This window comes from Physeter macrocephalus, chromosome 3 (genome assembly GCF_002837175.3).
Source record: "Physeter macrocephalus isolate SW-GA chromosome 3, ASM283717v5, whole genome shotgun sequence".
NCBI classification, from domain to species: domain Eukaryota; kingdom Metazoa; phylum Chordata; class Mammalia; order Artiodactyla; family Physeteridae; genus Physeter; species Physeter macrocephalus.
This window is the reverse complement of record NC_041216.1, coordinates 1258251-1280383: the sequence shown is the minus strand read 5'-3', so window position 1 is coordinate 1280383 and position 22133 is coordinate 1258251. Positions and strand designations below refer to the sequence as shown.

Below are 22133 nucleotides of genomic sequence, written 5' to 3'. Positions count from 1 at the left end.
GTGCTCCGCAACGGGAGAGGCCACAGCAGTGAGAGGCCCGCGTACCGCAAAAAAAAAAAAAAAAAAAAAAAATGTCTCTAGATGTTGCCACATGTCCCCTGGTGGGGCGGAGGTCAAGATGCCTCTCCCCAGACCCCCTCCCCACTAAGAATCTCTGAACGTGATGAGCACCACCTGGACGAGTAGATGGAATTTCCACTCCAGGAAAAGGATGCTTGTTCCCATTCACTGGCTAGTCTCCTGGCTGACCAGCCAGCTACTCAAATTTGACATATTTCTATATGTCAATCTTTCTATGAAATAGATTCTTTTTACTCTCAGCATAGTTTGAGGCTTTGCTCATATCACCTCCTTTCTAACCTAACCTGGTGATTGCTGACTTTAAGATTGTAGAGAAAGAGGCACAGCCAGCTGCAAGCACTCAGACCTTGGAGAAGCCCCTTTCTCTCATGCAGCGGCCGTTTCCTTGGTCTGGGGCACCAGCATCTCACCTGGGCCACAGCGGCAGCCTCCTGACCAGGCTACCTGGCTCCAGTCTTGCTCTCTCCGGTAGAGTGTCTGCATCAGGCCTTCTAAGGTGCAAATCAGATCATGCCACTCCTTGGGTAAGACCTGTCAGTGGCTCCCTGAACTTTCAGGATAAGGGCCAAACTTCTGACCTATTTAAACTCCTGGGCAGGGTAAAGGCTGAGCTTCACACCATTCGAGCTTCAGCCCCAGGGTCCTGCATGACCCAGCTCAGCTGACCTCTCTAGCTCCTCTCCACTTCCTCACACGCACCCCTCCAAGGTCCAGGGGTGGCTGGACCACTTGCAGCCTGCAGAGATGTGCCAGGCTGCCCATGCCTCTGGTCCTTTCTGTGCATGGCTGTTCTCTCTGCCTGAGATTCTCCTTCCCAACTTGTCCTTAAACCCTATTCCTCCTACAAAACCGGACTGAGCGTCCCTTCCCTAGGCGCCACCCCTCAGCTCCACCGCGCACACACAGGGCCCTTTCTGCCCTGACTGCTGATGGTGTTTATCCTGCTCCACGTGAACTTCTCATTTACTTCCCTCTAATCCCTCTAGACCCGGGGCTTCTTGAAGATGGAAACTGCCTCTCAGTCAGGTCTGTATCCCTATGCCTGTGACAGCCTGCCAATCCTTTCTAAGGGATACATTCTTTCGTTCGCTGTGTAAATATCCACACTTGCTCTGTGTCCTCTACCGGGTGGCTCCACATAGCTCTGCCACCATTGCATGTTTATCTTATCATTCTTCCAGAGGCAGGTTGTTTCAGGCTCTCCTCCCTTCCCTCACTCTTGCTTCCCTTGGCCTTCTATACCTGCGATGCATTCATTTATTCATATGAATATTTACTGAGAGCCGCCTTTATGCCAGGCATTGGGTCCAAGGGCTACTCTGTTCGTACAAAATGCTTCCAGTAATTAGGCTAACATTCTTCCAAACGCTGCCCCTTCCTGTCCAGGATGCGGCTCCCTAGGGCCTCCTGGTACCCGAGAAGCTGGCCAGGAGCCTTGAAATCTGGCCAAAGGGCCTGCGTTAAGCTAGAGGGGCTACTCCATCCAGCCATGAAAAAACCCAGTGAACTCCCCATCCCCCTCAAAATAGTCAGCAAACCTCTCTAATAACAGGAACATTAGCATCCACCAGATCTGGTGTGTCAGTCAGACTGTACTCCTTTGCTTTTGGCAGGAATTAAACCAAAGGAGAGCTCACCTACAGCCGATCTCACTCTAATCAGAAGCTCTGATTGTTACTCACATATCTTTGGTTGATACCAATGTAACAATGAATAAAGAGTCAGAAGCTCATGGGTAGCTTCTTTTTTTTTTTTCTTTTGAAGCTGAGGCCCTCTGAAGTTGTACTTTTTAGACCTTTTCAACAGAATGATGAGGCAAAGATTCCTTCTCAGCCTCCTCTTTTCTGTTTTATGCCTTAAGACTGGGGACACCTACATGCTGGTCCCTCAAAACTTTCTGCTTGAGGGTCGGCCCTGATGATTTGTGGCCCCAGAGGGTCAAGATTCCCTCACACAACTTCACAAAGTAGAGCAAGGAAGCTGCTTTTCTGCAGAACCTTGCCTCAGGTTACAGGTTCCAGTCAATTTATAAGGAATTCAAGAAAAGAAGGAAGGAACAGGGAAACTAAGGGCAAAAAATTCATAGCCAGGCTATAGAAACACATGATCTGGGTTAACATAACAGCCAAGGGGTGGGGAGCTTTGGGGACGGCGAGGCGTAAGAAGAAAGGTTCCTTCCAGTGTGGGAAGTAGAAGGGAAGTGCCCTGGTAGCAGGGGAAACATTCCCACTGAAAGACTTCAGTTCTCAAATATAATTTTCATTCTCTGACTTTCTTCATTGAGGTACCATTGGTTTATAACGTTGTGTAAGTTTCATGTGTACAGCATTATATTTCTTCTTCCATATGTACTACAGCGTGTACAGTTTCCATCCATCGCCGTACAGTTGCTCCCATTTACCCATGTTGCCCTAGCCCTGCCCTTTTCCCTCTGGTAGCCACTACTCTGTTCTCTGTATCTATGTGCTTGGTTTGTTTGGTTTGTTCATTTATTTTGCTTGTTTTTTGTTGTTTTTTTAATTGAAGTATAGTTAATTTACAATGTTGTGTTAGTATCAAGTGTACAGCAAAGTGATTCAGTTATACATATAACTTTCAGGTTATTTTCCATTATAGGTTATTATAAGATATTGAATATAGTTCCCTGTGCTATACAGTAGATCCTCATCTACCTATTTTATATATAGTAGTGTGTAGATGTTAATCCCAAACTCCTAATTTATCTCCCCCCCTCCACCCCCTCTATCCCCTTTGGTAACCATAAATTTGTTTTCTATGTCTCTGAGTCTATTTCTGTTCTGTAAACAAGTTCATTTGTATCATTTTTTTTAGATTCCACATATATAAGCAATATCATGATATTTGTCTTTCTCTGACTTACTTCACTTAATATGATAATCTCTAGGTCCATCCATGTTGCTGCAAATGGCATTATTTCATTCTTTTTTATGGCTGAGTAATATTCCATTGTATATATGTACCACATCTTCTTTATCCATCATCTGTCGATGGACATTTAAGTTCTTTCCATGTCTTTTATATCCCAAATGCGAATGAAATCATACAGTATTTGTCTTTCTCTGTTGGGCTTATTTCACTTAGCATAATACCCTAAAGGGACCCATCCATATTGTTGCAAATGGAAAGATTTCATTCTTTTTTATGGCTGAATAGTATTCCATTTACGTGTGTGTGTGTGTGTGTGTGTGTGTGTGTGTGTACCAAAGTTTCTTTATCCGTTCCTCCACTGATGGGCACTTAGGTTGCTTCCATATCTTGGCTATTGTAAATAATGCTGCGATAAACATAGAGGTGCATGTATCTTTTCAAATTAGCGTTTTTGCATTCTTTGGATAAATACCCAGAAGTGGGATAGCTGGATCCTCTGTTATACATCTATTCTTAATTTTTTGAGGACTCTCCGTACTGTTCTGCATGGTGGCTGCACCAATTTACATTCCAGCCAATAGTGCACAAGAATTTCCTTTTCTCCACATCTTCTCTAACCCTTATTATTTCTTGCCTTTTTGATAATAGCCATTGTAACAGGCAGGAGGTGATATCTCATTGTGGTTTTGATATCCATTTCCCTAATAATTAGTGATGTTGAACATCTTTTCATGTGCCCATTGGCCATCTGCATGTCTTCTTTGGCTTACTTTCTTATTCTTGACTCTTTCCCCTGTTGTCTATAGATGGAAACTGAACTGGAGCATTTCCATAAGCAGAACACACAGCTGGAGCTGAACATCACAGAATTGTGGCAGAAATTAAGAGCTACTGATCAGGAGATGCACAGAGAGAGACAAAAGGTGTGAGGATTTTCAGAGTCTGGCAGCTCTTGGATTCAGGAGCTGGCGCCTGTCTGCAACGGGCAGCTGGCTTCCAAGAGACAGAACCAGCCCATAGCTAAGATACACCCATTTTAACTCAAATTCTTTACTTGCTCACAGCCCTGCCCTATTTCAGGCTTATGTAAATTTACGTAACTGAATCCATCTGAGACTATAAAATGACTTTGGGTATAGTGGTCGAGGAGGTGGGAAGCCAGTGTTATAGAAATGCTCACAACTTTGGCTTGTGTGGCCTGGGAAGGAACATGCTCAGAGAGATCATCTGTAGTCGGTGGTTAAAGGCTTGACTACCAAAACAATGTTGAGCTAAGAGGACCTCAGAAATCACCTATTCCGGTCCCTCTATATAATAAACAAGGAAAGCAAGGTCAGAGAGATTAGGAAGTTAGAAACTTCACCCAGCACCCACAGCTAGTGAGCACATACAGAGCCAGGGCTGGGAACCCAGTCTTCTGGTCCTGGGCCAGGACTTGGCTGCACCCTCACACCCTGGCACAGAGCACCTCGTAATGTTGGTGGAATCAGATTGAATTTTTCCACCCCTCACATTAAGGATTGACTCTGTACTAGGTAATACTAGAAGCTGCAGAGCTATCAATGTGAACTGATACAGATCATGCCCTTCACAAACTGAAAAGGTTGACAGGTGATCTGTGGCATGTGCATAGTAATTATCAGCCAGCCAAGGCTGAAAATTATGGAACATGAATAAAGAGCTGTGGGGGTGAAGAAAAAGGAGAGTCTCTCTAGGTCAGGGGTTAGGGAAGATGGGTATCTGAGAAAGCATGATGGAAGAAGGAGGATGTAGCCCAAGTTTGCAGATGAACCAGTCTGCTCAATTTTTTCATTATCTTCCCTACCCACTCACAGCAGCCCTCAGGAAGGAGAAATACTGGATGAGCTAACAAAGGGGCAGGGTAGCCCTGGCGCAGGGATCTGCAAGAGAGCACAGATGCTCTCCATCTTGGCTCCGAAAGGAGTAGGTGACCGCTTGTGCCTCTTTTAGCCTTTTAAGGCCTGTAGTCCTGGAAGGAATCCAGAGCCAATAAAGGAATCAGTGTGTGCTGCCTCCTAAAAATGCAACTGTTCAGGCCAGGGACACAGGAGTTTTAGGGCCTCTCCCTCTGGGCTATGTGCCCTTCCAGGCCTCTGGGCCCTGTGTGGCCCCTGGTGGTCAACGGTAAGTCCTAGATGAGGTGTCTCTTGTCCCTTTACGCAGCCACAAGGCTGCAGCCCCTGCCCCTGGAGAGTCCCTATGGGGCTAGAAGTAAAGGCCTCTGCTTGCAGGAGCGGGACTTGGAGGCGCTGGTCAAACGGTTTAAGACGGACCTTCACAACTGTGTGGCGTACATCCAAGAACCCCGGCAGCTGAAGGAGAAGGTCCGCGCTCTCTTTGAGAAGTACGTGCAGCGGGCAGACATGGTGAGCTCTGCCTCCCTTTCCGCCCTCCCCTGCCCTCCAGGCTCTCCCCTCCCTCACGGTGAGCCCCTCCTGTCCCATCAGGTGGAGATCACAGGGCTGAACTTGGACCTGCAGCAGGAGTACACCCGTCAGCGGGAGCACCTGGAGAGGAGCCTGGCCACTCTCAAGAAGAAGGTGGTCAAGGAGAGTGAGCTGCACCACGCGGATTATGTCCGCATCATGCAGGTACCCGCACACGCCCCTCAGCTCCCTCGAGGCTGGGCCGTCAGAGGCAAGAGAGCCTGTCAAGGGCCCCTCCAAGACCACTGTCCTCAGGGTTCCCCAAATGTCCAAGGGACCCACTAGCTTTCTCCAAAGCGCCTTCTTTGACCTGTCTCCTCTGACCCCCCAGAGCTCGTCCTGGCGGTGACCACGGCCCAGAGCCCCACCAAGGAGGTTTTCTAGGCATTTCCATGCCCACTCCTGCCCCTCCAAGGTTCATTCATTTCTGCCCCATCTCGCTTCACCAGCCACCCGTTTCTTTTTTCTACTCCCATCTTTATCCAAAGCACTCCTGCATCCTGCCCCACTCCTCTCCTTGACCCCTGTCCCCTCTGCACTTTGGTAACGTGGCTTTAGCTCTCCAAGTTACTCTCTTCCTTCTCCTCTTTTCTGTTTCCAGCTCTTGTTTCACCTTACTTTGTTTTGCTGCTTTTTATTCTGCTACCTGTATCACATGGTCCCTGCTGGCCAAGTTCTCTCCTGGGAACATGCCCATCTCCTCCCACCTCCTCCGGCTTTTCTGGTGCCTCAGGTCCCTACTCTTATCTCTCGGGTCCAGAGCCAACCACACCCACCCTAAGTGTTGGCCTCCCCTCGCTTTAATGAGCTCTCCACGCCCACCTCCCCGGACTCTTCCTAGGGCCGTTCAGAGAGCCTAACCCCATTACTGCCACCTCCACTTACACACACTATCGGACTGCCAGGAAGGATTCTGCTGCCAATTTCTCTTTGGGTATCAGTATCACCTGAGGCAGTTAATGTGAATTAATATCAAAAGAGAACGTCAGAATCACATTTATAAGGCATGTACCTTTTTATGTTTCTATTTCTGTAATGCTGTCATTAAAATGCTGGAATGGGGATGGGCTGCAGTTGGATTGAAACGAATCAGTTCCGAACACAGCTGGGCAGAGCACACTGCAATTCAGGCCAGCCCCAGGCACGGCAGGTCTCATGCCACCTTACAACCAGCCCCTGCTTAAAAGCAGCCCACACCATCAAGCAGCCCACTGCCCAGCTCCTGAGCCATGAAAGCAGTCAGAGGCCCAGAGATAGGAGTAGAATCAATTGGTGGGACCCTTAGGCACCAGAAGCTGATACACAGAGCCATTGCTGAGGGTCTCCAGTCTCCCAAGCGTGGAGAGTCCCCGGGGGCACTGCAGTGCAGCCTGCGGGGCAGGGAGACCAGGGAGACTGCAGGAGTGGCTGTCAACTGGTGACATTGCTGAGCTCTCATCTGTGACTTGCCACCAGAGCACAGGCCTGAGGGGGTCCTCCAAGGGCTGGGTCCCTCTCTCCATGCCAACCAGACGCCCAAAGCAAACGGCAATCCTCGGAGAAGAAGGAAAAGGAAAGAGAGTGAAGACCACAGCCTAGGTGAGGGCGTAAGCGTCAGCGTGAGGCGGCTCAGGACAGGCAGAAGGGCCTCTTTTGCTCCGCCATTCCCCGGGGGCCACATGCCCACTCCTGCTGGGCCACGGCGAGAGCCGGGGTAGCGGGAGCAGAGAGGCCCGAGCAGGGCTTCTGCCCCCCGCGCTGCCCCTCGCTGGTGGCTGGCAGAGGGAACCAGCAACAGAGAGAACCATCTGCTCCGCGGCATCGTAAACCTGTGTGCTGCGGAGCCCTGTGGACGCACAGAAGTACAACAGACAACTGCAGGGGCCAGGACGCGGGGCCCTGGGTTCCCACCACCTGCTCAACCAGGGAGACTCCTTGCTTATTGCAGTAGGCTCTGCGTAAGATTTTGTTTGGAAGACTTAAAAAAAGAAAAACTTTCAAAACGACTGTTCTGGATGATAAAAATTGTTTCCTTCTTTGGTCTTAAGGGCCAGGAAAGGTGGCGGGCCTGGAGAAAAGAGCACAACCCTGTCTTTGTACAGACCCAGTTTACCCTCCTGCTGGCCAGTCTTGCTGGGAGAGGTGGGGGGTCGGTCCTGAACTTCTCCAGGAGCTGCCTTCCTATCTGTAAGAGAGGAAGAAAACACCACCCTCAGCCAGTTACTGCAAGGACTGAGTGAGCTAACTAATGTCAAGCATTGGCCACTGGCCCTGTACAGAACAGGTGCTCCAAAAATGCTATTTTCCTTCCCTTCTTCCGAACAAAAGACTTACTCAAGAACCAAGACAGGGCTTCCCTGGTGGCACAGTGGTTGAGAATCTGCCTGCCAGTGCAGGGGACACGGGTTCGAGCCCTGGTCTGGGACGATCCCACATGCCGCGGAGCAACTAGGCCCGTGAGCCACAACTACTGAGCCTGCGCATCTGGAGCCTGTGCTCCACAACAAGAGAGGCCGCGACAGTGAGAGGCCCGCACACAGCGATGAAGAGTGGCCCCTGCTTGCCGCAACTAGAGAAAGCCCTCGCACAGAAACGAAGACCCAACACAGCCAAAAAAAAAAAAAAAAAAAAAAAAAAAAACAACAACAACAACAACCAAGGCAAAATCTAGTAGGAGAGCCTGGAAGGCCATCACAGCACAGACTGGGAGTGCCCATGGGCTTGAGGCATGGAAGACGGGACAGTACAGCTGATCCCAGGCCCCCCAGCTGGTAGCCCTGGGTGCCCATTGCTTTGGTATGCATTTGTAAGGAGCTGCATCTGCAGGTACCAAGGCCCTGACCCTTAAGTCTCAAAAAGCTGAGGAAGGCTGGGGCAGACATGGCATCTGGGAGAAACTTGTTAGAAAACACAGAAAATGAGGTCACTGTCTCATTTACATGTTCAGATAGGAGCACGGGCCTCCTCATTCATTCTCCAGCATGATTGCCGATACTAAAATAAGAGTTGCAATGGAATACAAACATCTAGGACACGTACTTTATTCATTCAGGACACGTATTTTGTGAGCTTCTTACATGCCAAGCTGCGAGCTGGCCGTGGGGGATTCCCAGATTAATGTGATGGCTTGCCTACTCTCAGGGAGCTCACCTAGGGAACTTGAGCCAGACACAGAGAAGCACTGCTCCATACAGCGCATCCAGGGTGGTAAGCTCACCAGAGAGGGGGGCTTCAGCTGGGGGGCATGGCATTTGAGCTGGGCCTTGAAGGGTGAGTAGAGGGGGTCAGGGAGCAATGGGGGGAGAGCCTTCCAGGCTGAGGACACAACCTGAGAACAGTCAGAGAAGAGAGAGGCCTGTGGGGTGTTTGGGGACCCAGGAATCCCCCGACGTAACTTTATTGCAGAGCATGGGGCCAGGGAGGAAAGGCCCTTTGGAACGGTAGGTAGCTTAGGGTCATGTTAAAAGGGTTTTCCGTGTCACACAAGAAGCATGAAGTTTATTTTATAAGCTGGTGCCCCCTAAGGTTTCTTAAGTAGGTAGGGGTGTTATCTGTTCTGGAAAGGTTACTTCAGTGGGCAGGGGGCAAAGACCAGTGGGGAAAGGCAAGTGGCAGGAAAACCCTTTCGAGGATGACTCCCATGTTAAAGGGAGATGACAGGCCTTGGGAGGGGAAAGTTGTGACGTCAGAAGATGTTTCAGAGTAGAGGTGATGAATAGAAGTGGGTGGTTAGATGTGAGAGGAAGGCCGAAAGAGGAGTGGAGAAATGGTTCATTTGTGCAGTTAGGCAGATGGCGATCCCACCAACTGTGGGCTCCGGAAAGACGCCACTGAGTGGGACTCCCAAGTTATCGGAATAAATCCGTTGCCTGCATTTTCCACACTAACCAGACCCTGCTGTATTCTTAAAGGTGTCAACTCAAGGTAGGCCAGCAGGGGGTGCTCTAGGCATTTCCTTTCTGCGCCCTTCTCCCTCGGAGTCTGAAGCTCTGTCAGTCGGTTCCCGTGTGACGCTCTCTGGCATTGCCCTCGACCAAAGGCAGTCCTGGACAGCTTGGCGTTGCCTCTTTGTTCAGAAGCCTTTCTATATAAACAGACCTTAGTATCCCCGAGCCAGCCTCTCTCACATGCCCCAAGTCCTGGCGCTCGATGGACCCAGGTCAGATTTTCCCTGCCAGAGGAGCTGGCTGGGGTCTGGAGGATCTGAGGGACCTTTGTAGGCCGTCCTGACCAAGGGGGGAATCAAGAACAGAAAGCTCAGCAAACCTGTTGCATTCACGTTTTTACTTCACAAAACTACCCAAGGCACTTACAGTTGACCTCAGTGTGGCCTCTGGACTCCTCAGAACACTTACCACCCCAGAAAGCCCTCTTAAGGCAGCCCCACTTGTACTTTTCAGGGGCTCCCTCGGCCTCCATGCTATGTGAGGTGTTGATGGAGGTGACGTACAGCAGAGGTGAGAGAGCGGAGTCTGGGAGGCAGCAGTCAGAGGCATCGAGGCACCTGGGGGCGGACGCCACCAGATTCGAACCCCAGCTCTGCCACCCATGCACGGCCTCGGCTTCCTCCTATGCAACTGAATCCCATAACACCTTCCTCCTGAGGTGGTTGTGGGGATTAAACGAGGTTGTGTATGCAAAGCGTCTGACACCGTGCAGGAATCCAGTCCGCCCTTGGAGTTGTTATCTTGTTATTATCATCGTCATCGAGCATTTGGCGGCTCAGACCCTGCTTGCTCCCTCTTGGCTCGGGGCCTGAAACACTCTTCCCTGCACCGCCCCTCCCCCAGGCTCCACAGGGAGGCTTCCTCACACCCGTGACCACCCTGCGGGGCATCTCTCTGCACTGGATCCAAGCTGAGCCTCCCACGTCTGGCACAATAAGCACCTAATAGGCTTTCTGTTTTTATGAATGAACCAACAGAGCAGAGGAATCGGGCTGCATTGAGTCCTGGGCCTCAATCACACCCTAGTGAGGGCTGAGTCGTGTTCTGGAGACCTGTCTTAGGTGACCAGCCTCATGGAGGTGTCCAGGGCTGGCAGTGGCGTCAGAAACATGCATATCAAAAGGTACCAGGAGACTGAAGTCCCAGTCATGGCGACAGGGTTGTCAGGGTGGAGAGAATGGCGGGGGCTCCACGTGGGGCCATTACAGTAGTAGAGGTGAAAGATGCTGAGAGCTGGTTATGAATGAACATGCGATTCAGTTCGGACACAAAGTCGACAGGATTGAGTGACAAAATGAATGGAGGTTGACCGGGAAGAAGTACCTAAAAATGTTTCTGGAGAGAACTGGAGAAATGGCACTTTCAGTCTCTAATCTTTATTCTGGTTACTCTTATTTTATTGAATGAAGCAGGGGAAGTGAAGCTAAGTGACACCAATTAAGAGGAGGTGTGGAGAGAGCCCCTGAGTGGGCTGGTGTGCCCAGGAGTTCCCTGTGGCTCTCCTAAGACTCCCTTCTGTCTGGTCTCCCCTGCTCAACATTTACCCCCTGGTTTGTAATTTCCTGGTTTACAAGATTCATCTTATTCAACTTGGTATCCACTGTGCTAGTTATTCATTTGCTTATCCCTTCCACAAATATTTATTGAGCACCTCTCACAGGCCAGGCAGAGTCCAAGGTCTTAGAATCCAATAAATACCTACTTAAGTGATTATGTCATGATATAAAGTCAGCATGGAGAAATTCCAGGGGGAGGAAACAGAGCATCTGGAAAGAAAATGCGGGCTATGCATCACCAAGGCCTGGGCTGGTTAAAAGGGTAAAAAATCAGAAGGAGAAAACCTGCTGACTTTATAGAAAAACAGGCACAAAGCCGAGCCTGCGAATGAGGGACTGGTAATAACTGGGCATTTCATCCAATGAGGGACTGGTAATAATTGGACATTTCATCCGGAGAACATTTTTTCTTAATGAGGAAGAGTGAAGTTAAGTGAAATACTGAAAATCTGAAGGTAGATCTGATCTGCCTAATTAAAAAGGCTCTGGAGGGAAGGACTATCGGCGTGTCTGCAGTTCACATCCCCATAACAGAGAAGGCTTGTCCTGCTCGCTGACAGCAGTGCTTTGGGATCACCCTGTCCTCTGGGCTCAGACTCCACACTCACCACTCCAGAGACAGTGTCCCAAGGGGAAGCACAGTTTGTTTCTGGCACAGGTTCGTCTCATGTAGATTTGGTCAGTGTTTGCCTTTGTTGGTACTCAGACCCTCGAGGGCCTTGCTACTACCCACAGCAGCATCTCCTGGGACCTGGTTAGAAATGCAGAATCTCAGGAGCAGCTCCAGGCCTGCTGAGTCAGAAGCCACATTTAACAGGATCCTCAGGCGATTCGTGCGTAGTCCTATGAGAGGTGCTGTGGCGGACGTGCTGAGTACTGAGGCCGTGGGCTCCAAGAGCAGAGCAGTCCATGCTGAGAGGGACGCCTCCATGGAGCCTCCCTTGGGGCGCCTGTGCTGAGTGTGAAAAGGAAGGCAAGGCAAGAGAGAAGAGACTGCTTGGTCCCAGAGAGCAGAGCCCCTCCACCTCGCCTGCAGCGGGCTCTGCCCTGCACGCCTCTCTACTCCTCTCACCTTGTATTCCCGTGACACAGAACTGCTACAGGTCACCCCACACACCTGCCACGTCATTCTGTGCCTTTCTCCTGCCATTCCAGTTATCTGGGACCCCCATTACCCTCTCCTTGGTAACTCTGTCAAGCCTCAGCCCAGGGGTCAGTTCCTAGGAATCCACCCTGGTCATTCGGGCAGAGCTAAGTGCCTTTCCTCTGTGTCCCACTCCTCCATCCCAGCACAGTGGCCACCTCGCTAAAGTGTGCCCAGACCCCTCACTAAACCCTAAACTCCTCAAGAACAGAGGCCAAGTCTTACTTTCTCTATATATACACCTCAGGATCAGGACAGTGCCTGGCACATAATAAGTACTCAATAAATATTGGATGGATGGATATTTATCAAACACTAACGAGAGAAGTGAACTTCCAGTGGATGTAGCAAATGTTAATCATCCACTTACTTTTCTTTATTCCTCAGTAAACTGTATGCTGCTGAGAGCAGAAACCATGTCTTATTTCTCTCTGCACCCCGGGGATGCAGCAGATACCACATAAATGTAGGTTCAACAAATGAATGGAAAAAAAACAAAGTGTAGCACAGTATTTAAGAGCTCAGAGCTCTGGAGCCAGACTGGGTCAGAATCCTGGCTCTGCCACTTGCTATCTATGTAATTTGGGTACGTTACATCACCTCTCTGTGCCTCAGTTTTCTCTACTTTAAAACAGTGGTTGTAATAGAATCTATGCATAGGGTTATTATGAAGCTTCAATGCATTAAGTTCATGAAAAGTGCTTAGAAAAGCATTGCTGTTGCTACGGATGGGAAGAGCCTGGTTGGATGGGAATGGTGCACACTGCCTGTAGCTAACTTTGCCAGAGTCCACCTGAAGGTAAGTCAGCTGGTACCTCAAGAGGCTGATCCATGAGCCAGGATAAAGACTCATGCCACAGTAGAGGCACCAGGGACGTAATCTGGGTCCAGGACCAATCCTGACTCCTCCCCACACCCTTAGCCCCAGGCCAGAGCAGGTCCTGTGCCCACTGACCACTTATCCATCTACACTCACTCTCTCCTCCTCCTTCTCTATAGGAAAATGTCTCCCTGATCAAGGAGATTAATGAGCTCCGCAGAGAGCTGAAGTTCACCCGCTCCCAAGTCTATGACCTTGAAGCAGCCCTGAAACTGACCAAGAAAATTCAACCACAAGACGTTCCAGAGGCAGGTAATGTCACCAGTGGTCAAGAAAGATGGACACTGGGATCCAGGGACCGATGGCAGCCACGAGCAGGTCTCCTCTTGGCTTTCAGAGCTGCCTCTCCTGAGTTTCCTCCTGTATCAGCTCACATCCACCCCATGGCCTCCTGGGCACCTCTGCATGCCACGCGCCTGCTCTTCAAAGGATTTGTGAGGACCCCACCACATTCAAACACTCGCAAATCCAGAATTCTTGGGGTTAGCAAAGGTTTCAGAATTCAGAATCTTTCAGATCTTAGGAAGAACATACCATATATACTGTCTGGGGCAGTGCCCTGAAATCGAACACATTAGTATTTCTGCAGTGAAACATATGAATATTCACACTAAACTTCATGAATTTTAAAATGCTTTCCATCTTTAAAGCGTTTTGCATTTTACACTTGTGGATCAAGGATTGTGGACCTGTACGATGAAAATAAAGGCAAAAATAAGGACCAGAAACAATTTAAAGGGAGAGGGGAAAGAATTACATTAAAAATATTAAATGAGGGCTTCCCTGGTGGCGCAGTGGTTGCGCGTCCGCCTGCCGATGCAGGGGAACCGGGTTCGCGCCCCGGTCTGGGAGGATCCCGCGTGCCGCGGAGCGGCTGGGCCCGTGAGCCATGGCCGCTGAGCCTGCGCGTCCGAAAAAATATTAAATGAGTTAGTTATTGCAGTTATAAAAGTCCTCCGAATTTCTGATAGCCAAGACAAAACGGGAAAAAATATGATGGTTTACATAGCTCTCACATGGGGAAAGGAAGTTTTTTTCTGAAGGAACAGACCTTTCCCTGGTACTAAGTTCTGTGAGAAACTAAATACATGGAGCCTTACAAAAGGGATATTGAACAACGTAACTGACAGTCTTTAACGGTAGGTTTTCAGACAATAAAAAAACGTTCTTCAGGTGTCCATTTCTTATCTGGACAGTCGATAAAAAACAAGAGTATAAGGTATTACTGTGGAAAATTAAGCCAACATAGTTCAAGTATATTGTTTTCTGGTGGTTTACCTTCAGGAATAAAGCTTAGAAACCCTAATGAACTGAAACATTCCACAGCTGTGGACTGGGTCATTCAAATATCAGCCACGTCAGGTACTATGGTTATGCAAGGTATTATCATTGGCGGAGGGTAGCTGAAGGATACACAGGAACTCTCTGCACTATTTTCATAACTGTTTGTGAGTCTTGAACTGTTACAAGTTATATATTTTATATATATATATATATATATATATATATATATGATTGTTGTCTCATACGCCATTGTCGTTGGAGTTGAAGTTGAGAGGGTAAACTCTGTGAGTAGTACCCGAAGAACAGTATTAGCTCTGAAGAACTGACATAAGAGCACAGCATGTGGTAAAAAGACTGAGAACTTGGGAATTCCCCGGTGGCCCAGTGGTTAGGACTCTGCGCTTTCACTGCCGAGGGCCAGGGTTCAATCCCTGGTCGGGGAGCTAAGATCCCACAAGACGCGTGGCATGGCCAAATAAATAAATTAATTTAATTTAATTAATCAATTTGTTAAAAAGAAAAAGAAAAAGACAGAACTTGACTTCTTGGAGGTGAAACCATCTTCAGTTGGAGGTGAAGCATAGATATGTCTGTGAACAATCGCAAAACTTCTCTTTTAAAAAAATATTTCAAATACGCCCCAGCGGCCTAGCAAATAACCAGTTGCGACCTCCTCAGGATGCTGTATGATATAGCCAGGTTCTTCTTATTACTATGATGGAAACTATCAGACATAGACAAAAATTGAGAGAAATTCTAATGAATCCCCATGAATTCATTCCCTGACTTGAAAAACTGTCGCTCTTGCTTCATCACTATCGCCACGCCCCCACCGCCCCAGTTATTCCCTCCCACACCCATAGTAGATTATTCTGAAGCAAACCAAACATCATGCCACTTGTGTCATAGAGCTTTACTCAAGGGAGGTTTCATCGGTAATGGCTGAAGACAGGTATTACCAATTGTCTGCCTTGATCATGAAGAACCTAAGTCTGGCTTCTGGTTCTGAACATGGGGCCTCCAAAACAAGTTAGCTCAAAATATACATTCCTATATTGTTTAAAATTGACCAATTCAGTTAGTTTTGAAGAATTCTTTATCTGAACAGGAGAGGTTATCATCCCCAACCACAGTTTTAGTTTTAAAAGCATTTATATTGTCATTCACACAACAATTAACCAACAGGCCTAATAGACACACCTGCTTGGTTTTCAGTTATTAAAACCATGTTATTAGAACGTCTAATTAAAGATGGCTAATTGAAAACCTACTAAAATGGCATAAATAAACCAAAGGAAACAAGAGACGTACAATTTTGAAAGCTGGAAAATGGATAGATGAGTGGTTACTGACTTCATAGACCCGAGAAACCTGAATCCTAAGCCAGGAGTGGGGAACCTAGAAGAAACCTGATGAACCCCTGAAAGGCTCAGGAATTAGCAGAAGCAGCTATCTCTGGAAGTGGGGGGTGAAGGTGTGGCTGAAAGCAAGAGGGAAAGTCTTTAAGAAGCTGTTAGATCTACCTAGTACCCAATACAGTGGTTAAAAATAGAACCATCAGGTCCATCATCATGAAATTCTAGAATACCAGAGTGCAAAGAAAAAAATCCTAATTGTGGGATATAAAGTCAGCACACAAAAATCAGTTGCATTTTTATACACTAACAATGAATAATTTGAAAAGGAAATTAAGCAAACAATTTAACTTACAATAGCATCCAAGAGAATAATATACTTAGGAATAAACTTACCAAGGAGGTAAAGGACTACCTGTACACTGAAAACTACAAAAAAAACACTGAAAGAAATTGAAGAATACACCAGCAAATGGAAAGACAACTTTTGTTCATGGCCTGGAAGATTTATTAAAATGTCAATATTATCCAAAGTGATCTACACATTCAATGTAATCACTATCAAAACCCCAATGACATTTTTTTGCAGAAATAGAACATCCATTCTAAAATTCATTGGGAGTTTCAAGGTACCCCAAATAGCCAAAACTCTTGAAAAAGAACAAAGTTGGAGGCCTCACACTTCCTATTTCAAAATTTACAGCAAAGCTATAGTAATCAAAACAGTATGGTACTGACATAAATATAGACATATAGACCAATGGAATAGAATACAGAGCCCAGAAATAAACACTCGCATATATGGTCAAATGATTTTCAATGTGGGTGTCAAGACTATTCAATGAGGAAAGGACAATCTTTTCAACAAATGGTGCTGGGAAAACTGGATATCCACATGCAAAGGAATGAAGTTGGACCCTTACCTTACATCATAAACAAAATTTAACTCAAAATGGACCAAAGACTTAAACGTAAGAGCTAAAACTATAAAACTCATAGAAGGAAATATGGGGGAAACTTCATTATATTAGAGTTTGCAATGATTTCTTAGATATGACATCAAAAGTACAGACAACAAAAAGTAGATAAATTGGACTACATCCAAATTTAAAGCTTTTGTGCATCAAAGAACACTATCGACAAGTGTGAAAAGGCAACCCATGGTATGGGAGAAGATATTTGAAAATCACATATCTGATAAAGGGTTGACATCCGGAATATATAAGGAACTCCTACAACTTAACTGCAACAACAACAACAAAAATTTTTTAATAAGCAAAGGACTTGAATTGACATTTCTCCAAAGAAAATATACAGATGCCTATAATAAGTATATGAAAAAAGCAGGCGGGGAGGTAAACAGAAACTAGGCAGAGGCGAGTGAAGCAGGCCCAAGAAGGTGGATGGGCTGGTGGGTGGATGGGCTGGTAGGCTTTTGTGTGCTATACCTTCCCGGGGGTGCTACTTTTCCCAGGGCTCTATGACTAGGCCACAGCTTGACTGAGGAGATGGTTACCAGGGACAACCAGTAGCAGAAGGAGAATGAAGGGTCAAGACCTAGAAAAGAGAAGAAATCAAGAGCCTAGAAAGATCAAGAATCTAGAAATTGCAGTAAAGGAGAAGAGGCAAGGAGCAAAGGAAGACAGAGAAGGATCCAGACTTCTCCTGGGAAGGATGGGATAAGTCGAGTACTCTGAATGCTGGCCCCATCAGGTCAATTAGAGGCCAAGGCAAGGCTGGCCACTGGCCACTGCTGACCACTTCCTCTTTAAAATACTCTCTTCCTTGGCCACCATCATCTGTTCTTTTCTAGTCTTTCCTCCAGGGAAGGGGTTGGCAGCAGATAGGAAAGAGACCCCTCTTCCACTGAGAGAAGCTTGACTGTGGTGAGGGAGTTGGAGACACAGTTCCTCAGTGAAGAGGGTGGCAATGTCATCCATTAAGAGCAGAGGAGAGGATGGATTTGGCAATAATTTCTTGGATATGATATCAAAAGCACAGGCAACAAAAGAAAATATATAATAAATTAGACTGTCAAAATTTAAAACTTCTGTGCATCAAAGAACACAATCAACAGAGTGAAAAGTCAACCTATGGAATGAGAGAAATCATACAGCTAATAAGGGGTCAATGTCCAGAATATACAAAGAACTCCTACAACTCCAAAACAAACAAACAAACAAACCTGATTTTAAAATGGGCAAAGGACTATAGACACTTCTCCAAGAAGATACACAGATGGCAAACAAGCACATGAAAAATGCTCAGTATTACTAACAATTAGGGAAATGAAATCAAAGCCACAATGAGATACTGTGTCACAACTCATTAGGATGGCTACTATCAAAATAAACCAAACCAAAAAGAAAAAACAAACAAACAAAAAGCACCCCAGAAAGTAACAAGTGTTGGCAAGGGTCTGGAGAAATTGGAACCCTGGTGCACTGTTGATTGGAATGTAAAACAGTACAGCCACTATGGAAAACAGTAAGGTGTTTCCTCAAAAAATTAATAACAGAGTTACCATATGAACCAGAAATTGCAGTTCTGGGTTTATACCCAAAAGAAGTGAAAGCAGGATCTCAAAGAGGATATTTGTACACTCATGTTCATAGCAGCATTATTCACAGTAGCCAAAAGGTGGAAGCAACCCAAATTTCCAACAATAGATGAATGGATAAACAAAATGTGGTCTATATATGCAATGAAATATTATTCAACCTTCAAAAGGAAGGAAATTCTGACATATGATACAACATAGATGAGCCTTAAGGACATTATGCTAAGCCAGACACAAAAGGACAAATACCGTATGATTCCACTTATCTGAGATACCTAGAGTCATCAAATTCATAAAGACAGAAGGCAGAATGGTGGCTACCAGGGGCTGGGGGTGGGGGGACTGGGGAGCTGTTTAATGCGGATGGGGTTTGAGTTTTTTGAGATGAGAAGAGTTCTGGACATTAGTTGCACAACAATGTGAATGTACTTAACACTACTAAACCATACACTTAAAAATGGTTAAGGGACTTCCTTGGTGGTCCGGTCGCTAAGACTCTGTGCTCCCAATGCAGGGGGCCCAGGTTCGATCCCTGGTCAGGGAACTAGATCCCACATGCCGCAACTAAGAGTTCTCATGCCACAACTAAAGATCCCACATGCCACAACTAAGAGTTCTCATGACACAGCTAAAGATCCCACATGCCGCAACTAAGAGTTCTCATGCCACAACTAAAGATCCCACATGCCGCAACTAAGAGTTCTCATGCCACAGCTAAAAGATCCCACACGCAGCAACGAAGATCCTGAGTGCCTCAACTAAGACCCATGTGGCCAAATAAATAAATAAGTAAATAAAAATTTTTTTAATGGTTAAGTTAGTAAATGTTATGTTATATAGATTTTACCACAATTTTTTTCTAAGTAGGGCAGAGGAGTTGGAGTAAAGATTGACGTTCCTAAGTGCTGCTGTGGGGAATGAGAGTTTGCTGACTATGGGCATAAAGTGTGTCTGGGGTTGGAAACCAAGAACTTGAATCTCGTGTGTTACTTTTATCGGTAATGCACAGGAGGCCAGATGTGAAAGTGGAGACCCTGGATGCTCAGATTATCTTGGATGTAGGCTGGGCAGGGTACCTGGGGCAGAGGGACGAGGCATCTAGATGGGAGAAGAAACTCACTGTGGGTCTACCTGGTCAGAAAAGGAGTGAATCTAAGAGGAACCCATTTGGTAGGTAAAAAATGGAGTTGTCCAGAAAGATGAGGTCTAAATTCATTCTAAGAAGAGGTGAATGGAACACTAGAGTGAAAGATCCTGGGTGTGACGAGGGAGGGGAAGCCACAGAGTGGGTGTGGAGCTGGTGTGCAGGCCAAACAATTAATGCTGAGAGTTTAGCCTCATGAGGCCAGGGAGTGGGGTGAGCCGTGGACCCTCGTGGACACCAGCATCACCCAGGACAGCACTGAGACAGGAGGATGGCTGAGAGTCTCGAGGGACGTCCTCAGGGAACATGAGTGAGTGGCCACAGCAGGAGGGCTAGAGAGGGGTCTCCGGGAGCAGGTTTACATGAGGAGGAGGACTAGCAGCTTGGAGGCCAACCCGGGTCAACAGGAGAGTGCCACTCTGTTTGGGGTGTGGGGACTGAGCAGCCCCCAATGGAGGGGGCCTCGGGGCAGGCACACTGGGGGGCTCAGGAGAGGGGCCGGGCTGAGGTCAGGTTTAGCATTTGCCTTATCCCTCCAAAGCGTGTCTCCTCGTTTCTCCTTCTCTGCTAGACAGTGAAATGGCTCATCTCCATCTCCCTAGCATCTGGGTTGGAGTGTCTACCCCATAGCAGGTGCTCCATAAATGTGTGCGGGGGTGGAGGTTAGATGGGGAAGGGAGGATAAGCTTTGCAGCAGCCCAGTAACAGGCCCACACTAGTCCTGCTCTGTCCCCTACAGTGTCCAGCAAAGACTTGCCAGGCATGCCTCCCACCATGAGACTGAATGAGCAAGAAGAAACTGGGAGAATCATTGAGATGCAGCGCCTGGAGATCCAGCGTCTCAGAGACCAGATCCAAGAGCAAGAGCAGGTCCCAGGCTTCCACTCCTTTGCCAGGATGCAGCTGCCTCCCCTCCTGGGGGCAGAAGCAGACTTAAAGCTGCAGGCCAAGTGACCCACTCTGGTGAGCCGTCTCCAGCCACGCCGGAAGAAGCACGGTGCTCCTGTCCCCAGCCTGACTCTGGGCTGCAGCCCCTGCAGCCCTGACCACACCAGCCTCTCCCTCCTGCCCTGGGGAACCTGGGACACGGGCAGAATAAAGGTGTTCTCCCACAATCCCGTCCAACTCTCTGTTTAGCCAGGGAGCTGGGGAGGGAGGAAGGGAAAAGGGACCCTGAGCCCGGGGGGCTCCTGCTCATCCAAAGCCACCACTGCTAGTCCCTGTCCAGGCACAGGGCTGCCTGTCACTGCAGAGATCCCACGCCCCTCCCCGCTCTTTTCTGGACCTCAAGGGCAGGGCTGCCTGTCGCTTCTGACCTGCCTTCTCCTCTGCCAGCCACGTCAGGACCAGACAAAGCCTCCTACGTTTTCTTCTTACTTATGAAACATAATGAGGTTTTCTGAGAATTTTCACAGCTGTGTGAAGGTGAGAGTAAAATCATGAACATGGCAAAATTGGTAGAGTTCCCCCACATCTTCCATTATCTGCAGACCCTGGTGTCAGGACTCTAAGCAGAACTCTGCCCTTCTTTCTCTTACCTCCATGCCTCTCTAGACTTGTCATCCTCGGTCTGCAGGGCCCTGCCCTGCTCCTCCATTTCTGGGGGGCACATCTTCCTCTAGACCCCATACTGGGTGGCCCAGCCACACATACCAGGAGAGCTGGTTTTTTATGCACTAAGAACCCAGATGTCCCTGTCTTCTCCCACCTGCAGAAGCCAGACACCCTTCTAATAGCCAAATAACAAATATTAAGCCCCCGGTCTCTCCTGGTGTGTCATAGAATCTCAGGGCTGAGATACAACCAGACCTTGAGAAGGACTTGAACTAAGACCTGGGACATGGCTGGAACCCCCTCTCTCTCTCTTATTCTTGCCTCTCTATAGACCAACCTCCCATTGCCAGTTCAGCTGGCAGAAGGGGACCCTTAGCATCCCATGAGTAGATGCCCCAAGGCTGACATGGAGTCTCTAGTCTAAATTGCCCAAGGAGAATATTTGGGGCCTAGCTTGAGTCTGGAGCTCACCGCTATCCAATCAACTGTACCCATAGGCGTGGGTCACAGGATAGAATCCTGGTTACTGGGGTTCATCCCTGTAGTGAAATTGGTCATTGTGAGTGGAGCAGATATTCCAAAAGATGTTTGTCTGGGGCAACAGTCAGTCATGGAACATGGGGTGGGGGCAGGGGACCTGGAGCCATTGAAGACCTGGTGTTGCACCTGTGCTTTAAGCCCTTTATTCTCCAACTGCCTTTCAGGGTGGCAAGGATGGGACCTCTTTTGCTCACCACCGTCTCCAGCACCTGCACAATCCCTGGTCCAGAGAAGGGAAACTGTAAATGTTTGTTGGATGAATTATATTACTTATCTCCCCCCCCCAACTATTTAGACTAAGTAGTATTGTCCCCATTTTACAGATGAATAGACCGGGACACACAGAGTTTAAGCCATTTTTCTAAGGTTGCAGAGCTAGAGCTGGGACTGAGACCTTCAAGGTCAATCTAGTTCCAAAACCAATATTCTCTCCACTGTTCATGCTTTCATTCACAAGCATTCCTTGAACACCTATTATATGCCAGGCCTGTTCTAGGAGCTAGGATGCATAAATCACTCCATTCATGAAGCTTATCTTCCAGGGTGATAGACAGGCAATACTCCAGACAGATAAGAATATATAGCATATTCGACAGCGAAAAGTGCTAAGGAGAAACATGAGAGAATAAACGAAATCAAAGAACGAAGGGCAGAGAGGTAGGAAGTAGGGGAAAGGCTGTGATTTTAGACACAGGAAGGAAGCCTCACTGAGACGGTGACATTTGAGCACCTTCCTGAAGAAAGGTGAGGCAGGGAGCCACGTGGGAGGAAAG

The 22133-nt window shown here is 47.7% G+C and overlaps 1 protein-coding gene across 1 annotated transcript in view; it reads left to right on the top strand.

The window, feature by feature from the left end:
- CFAP57 (cilia and flagella associated protein 57) overlaps positions 1 to 20220 on the top strand; it is a 77886-nt gene extending 57666 nt beyond the window's left edge. Inside the window, 7 exon segments of the mRNA XM_024125300.1 lie at positions 2006 to 2048; positions 2050 to 2088; positions 3777 to 3893; positions 5223 to 5357; positions 5439 to 5582; positions 13043 to 13175; positions 20006 to 20220. Of these exon segments, the coding sequence (XP_023981068.1) occupies positions 2006 to 2048; positions 2050 to 2088; positions 3777 to 3893; positions 5223 to 5357; positions 5439 to 5582; positions 13043 to 13175; positions 20006 to 20220 (826 nt within the window).
- Positions 20221 to 22133: the final 1913 nt, after the last annotated feature.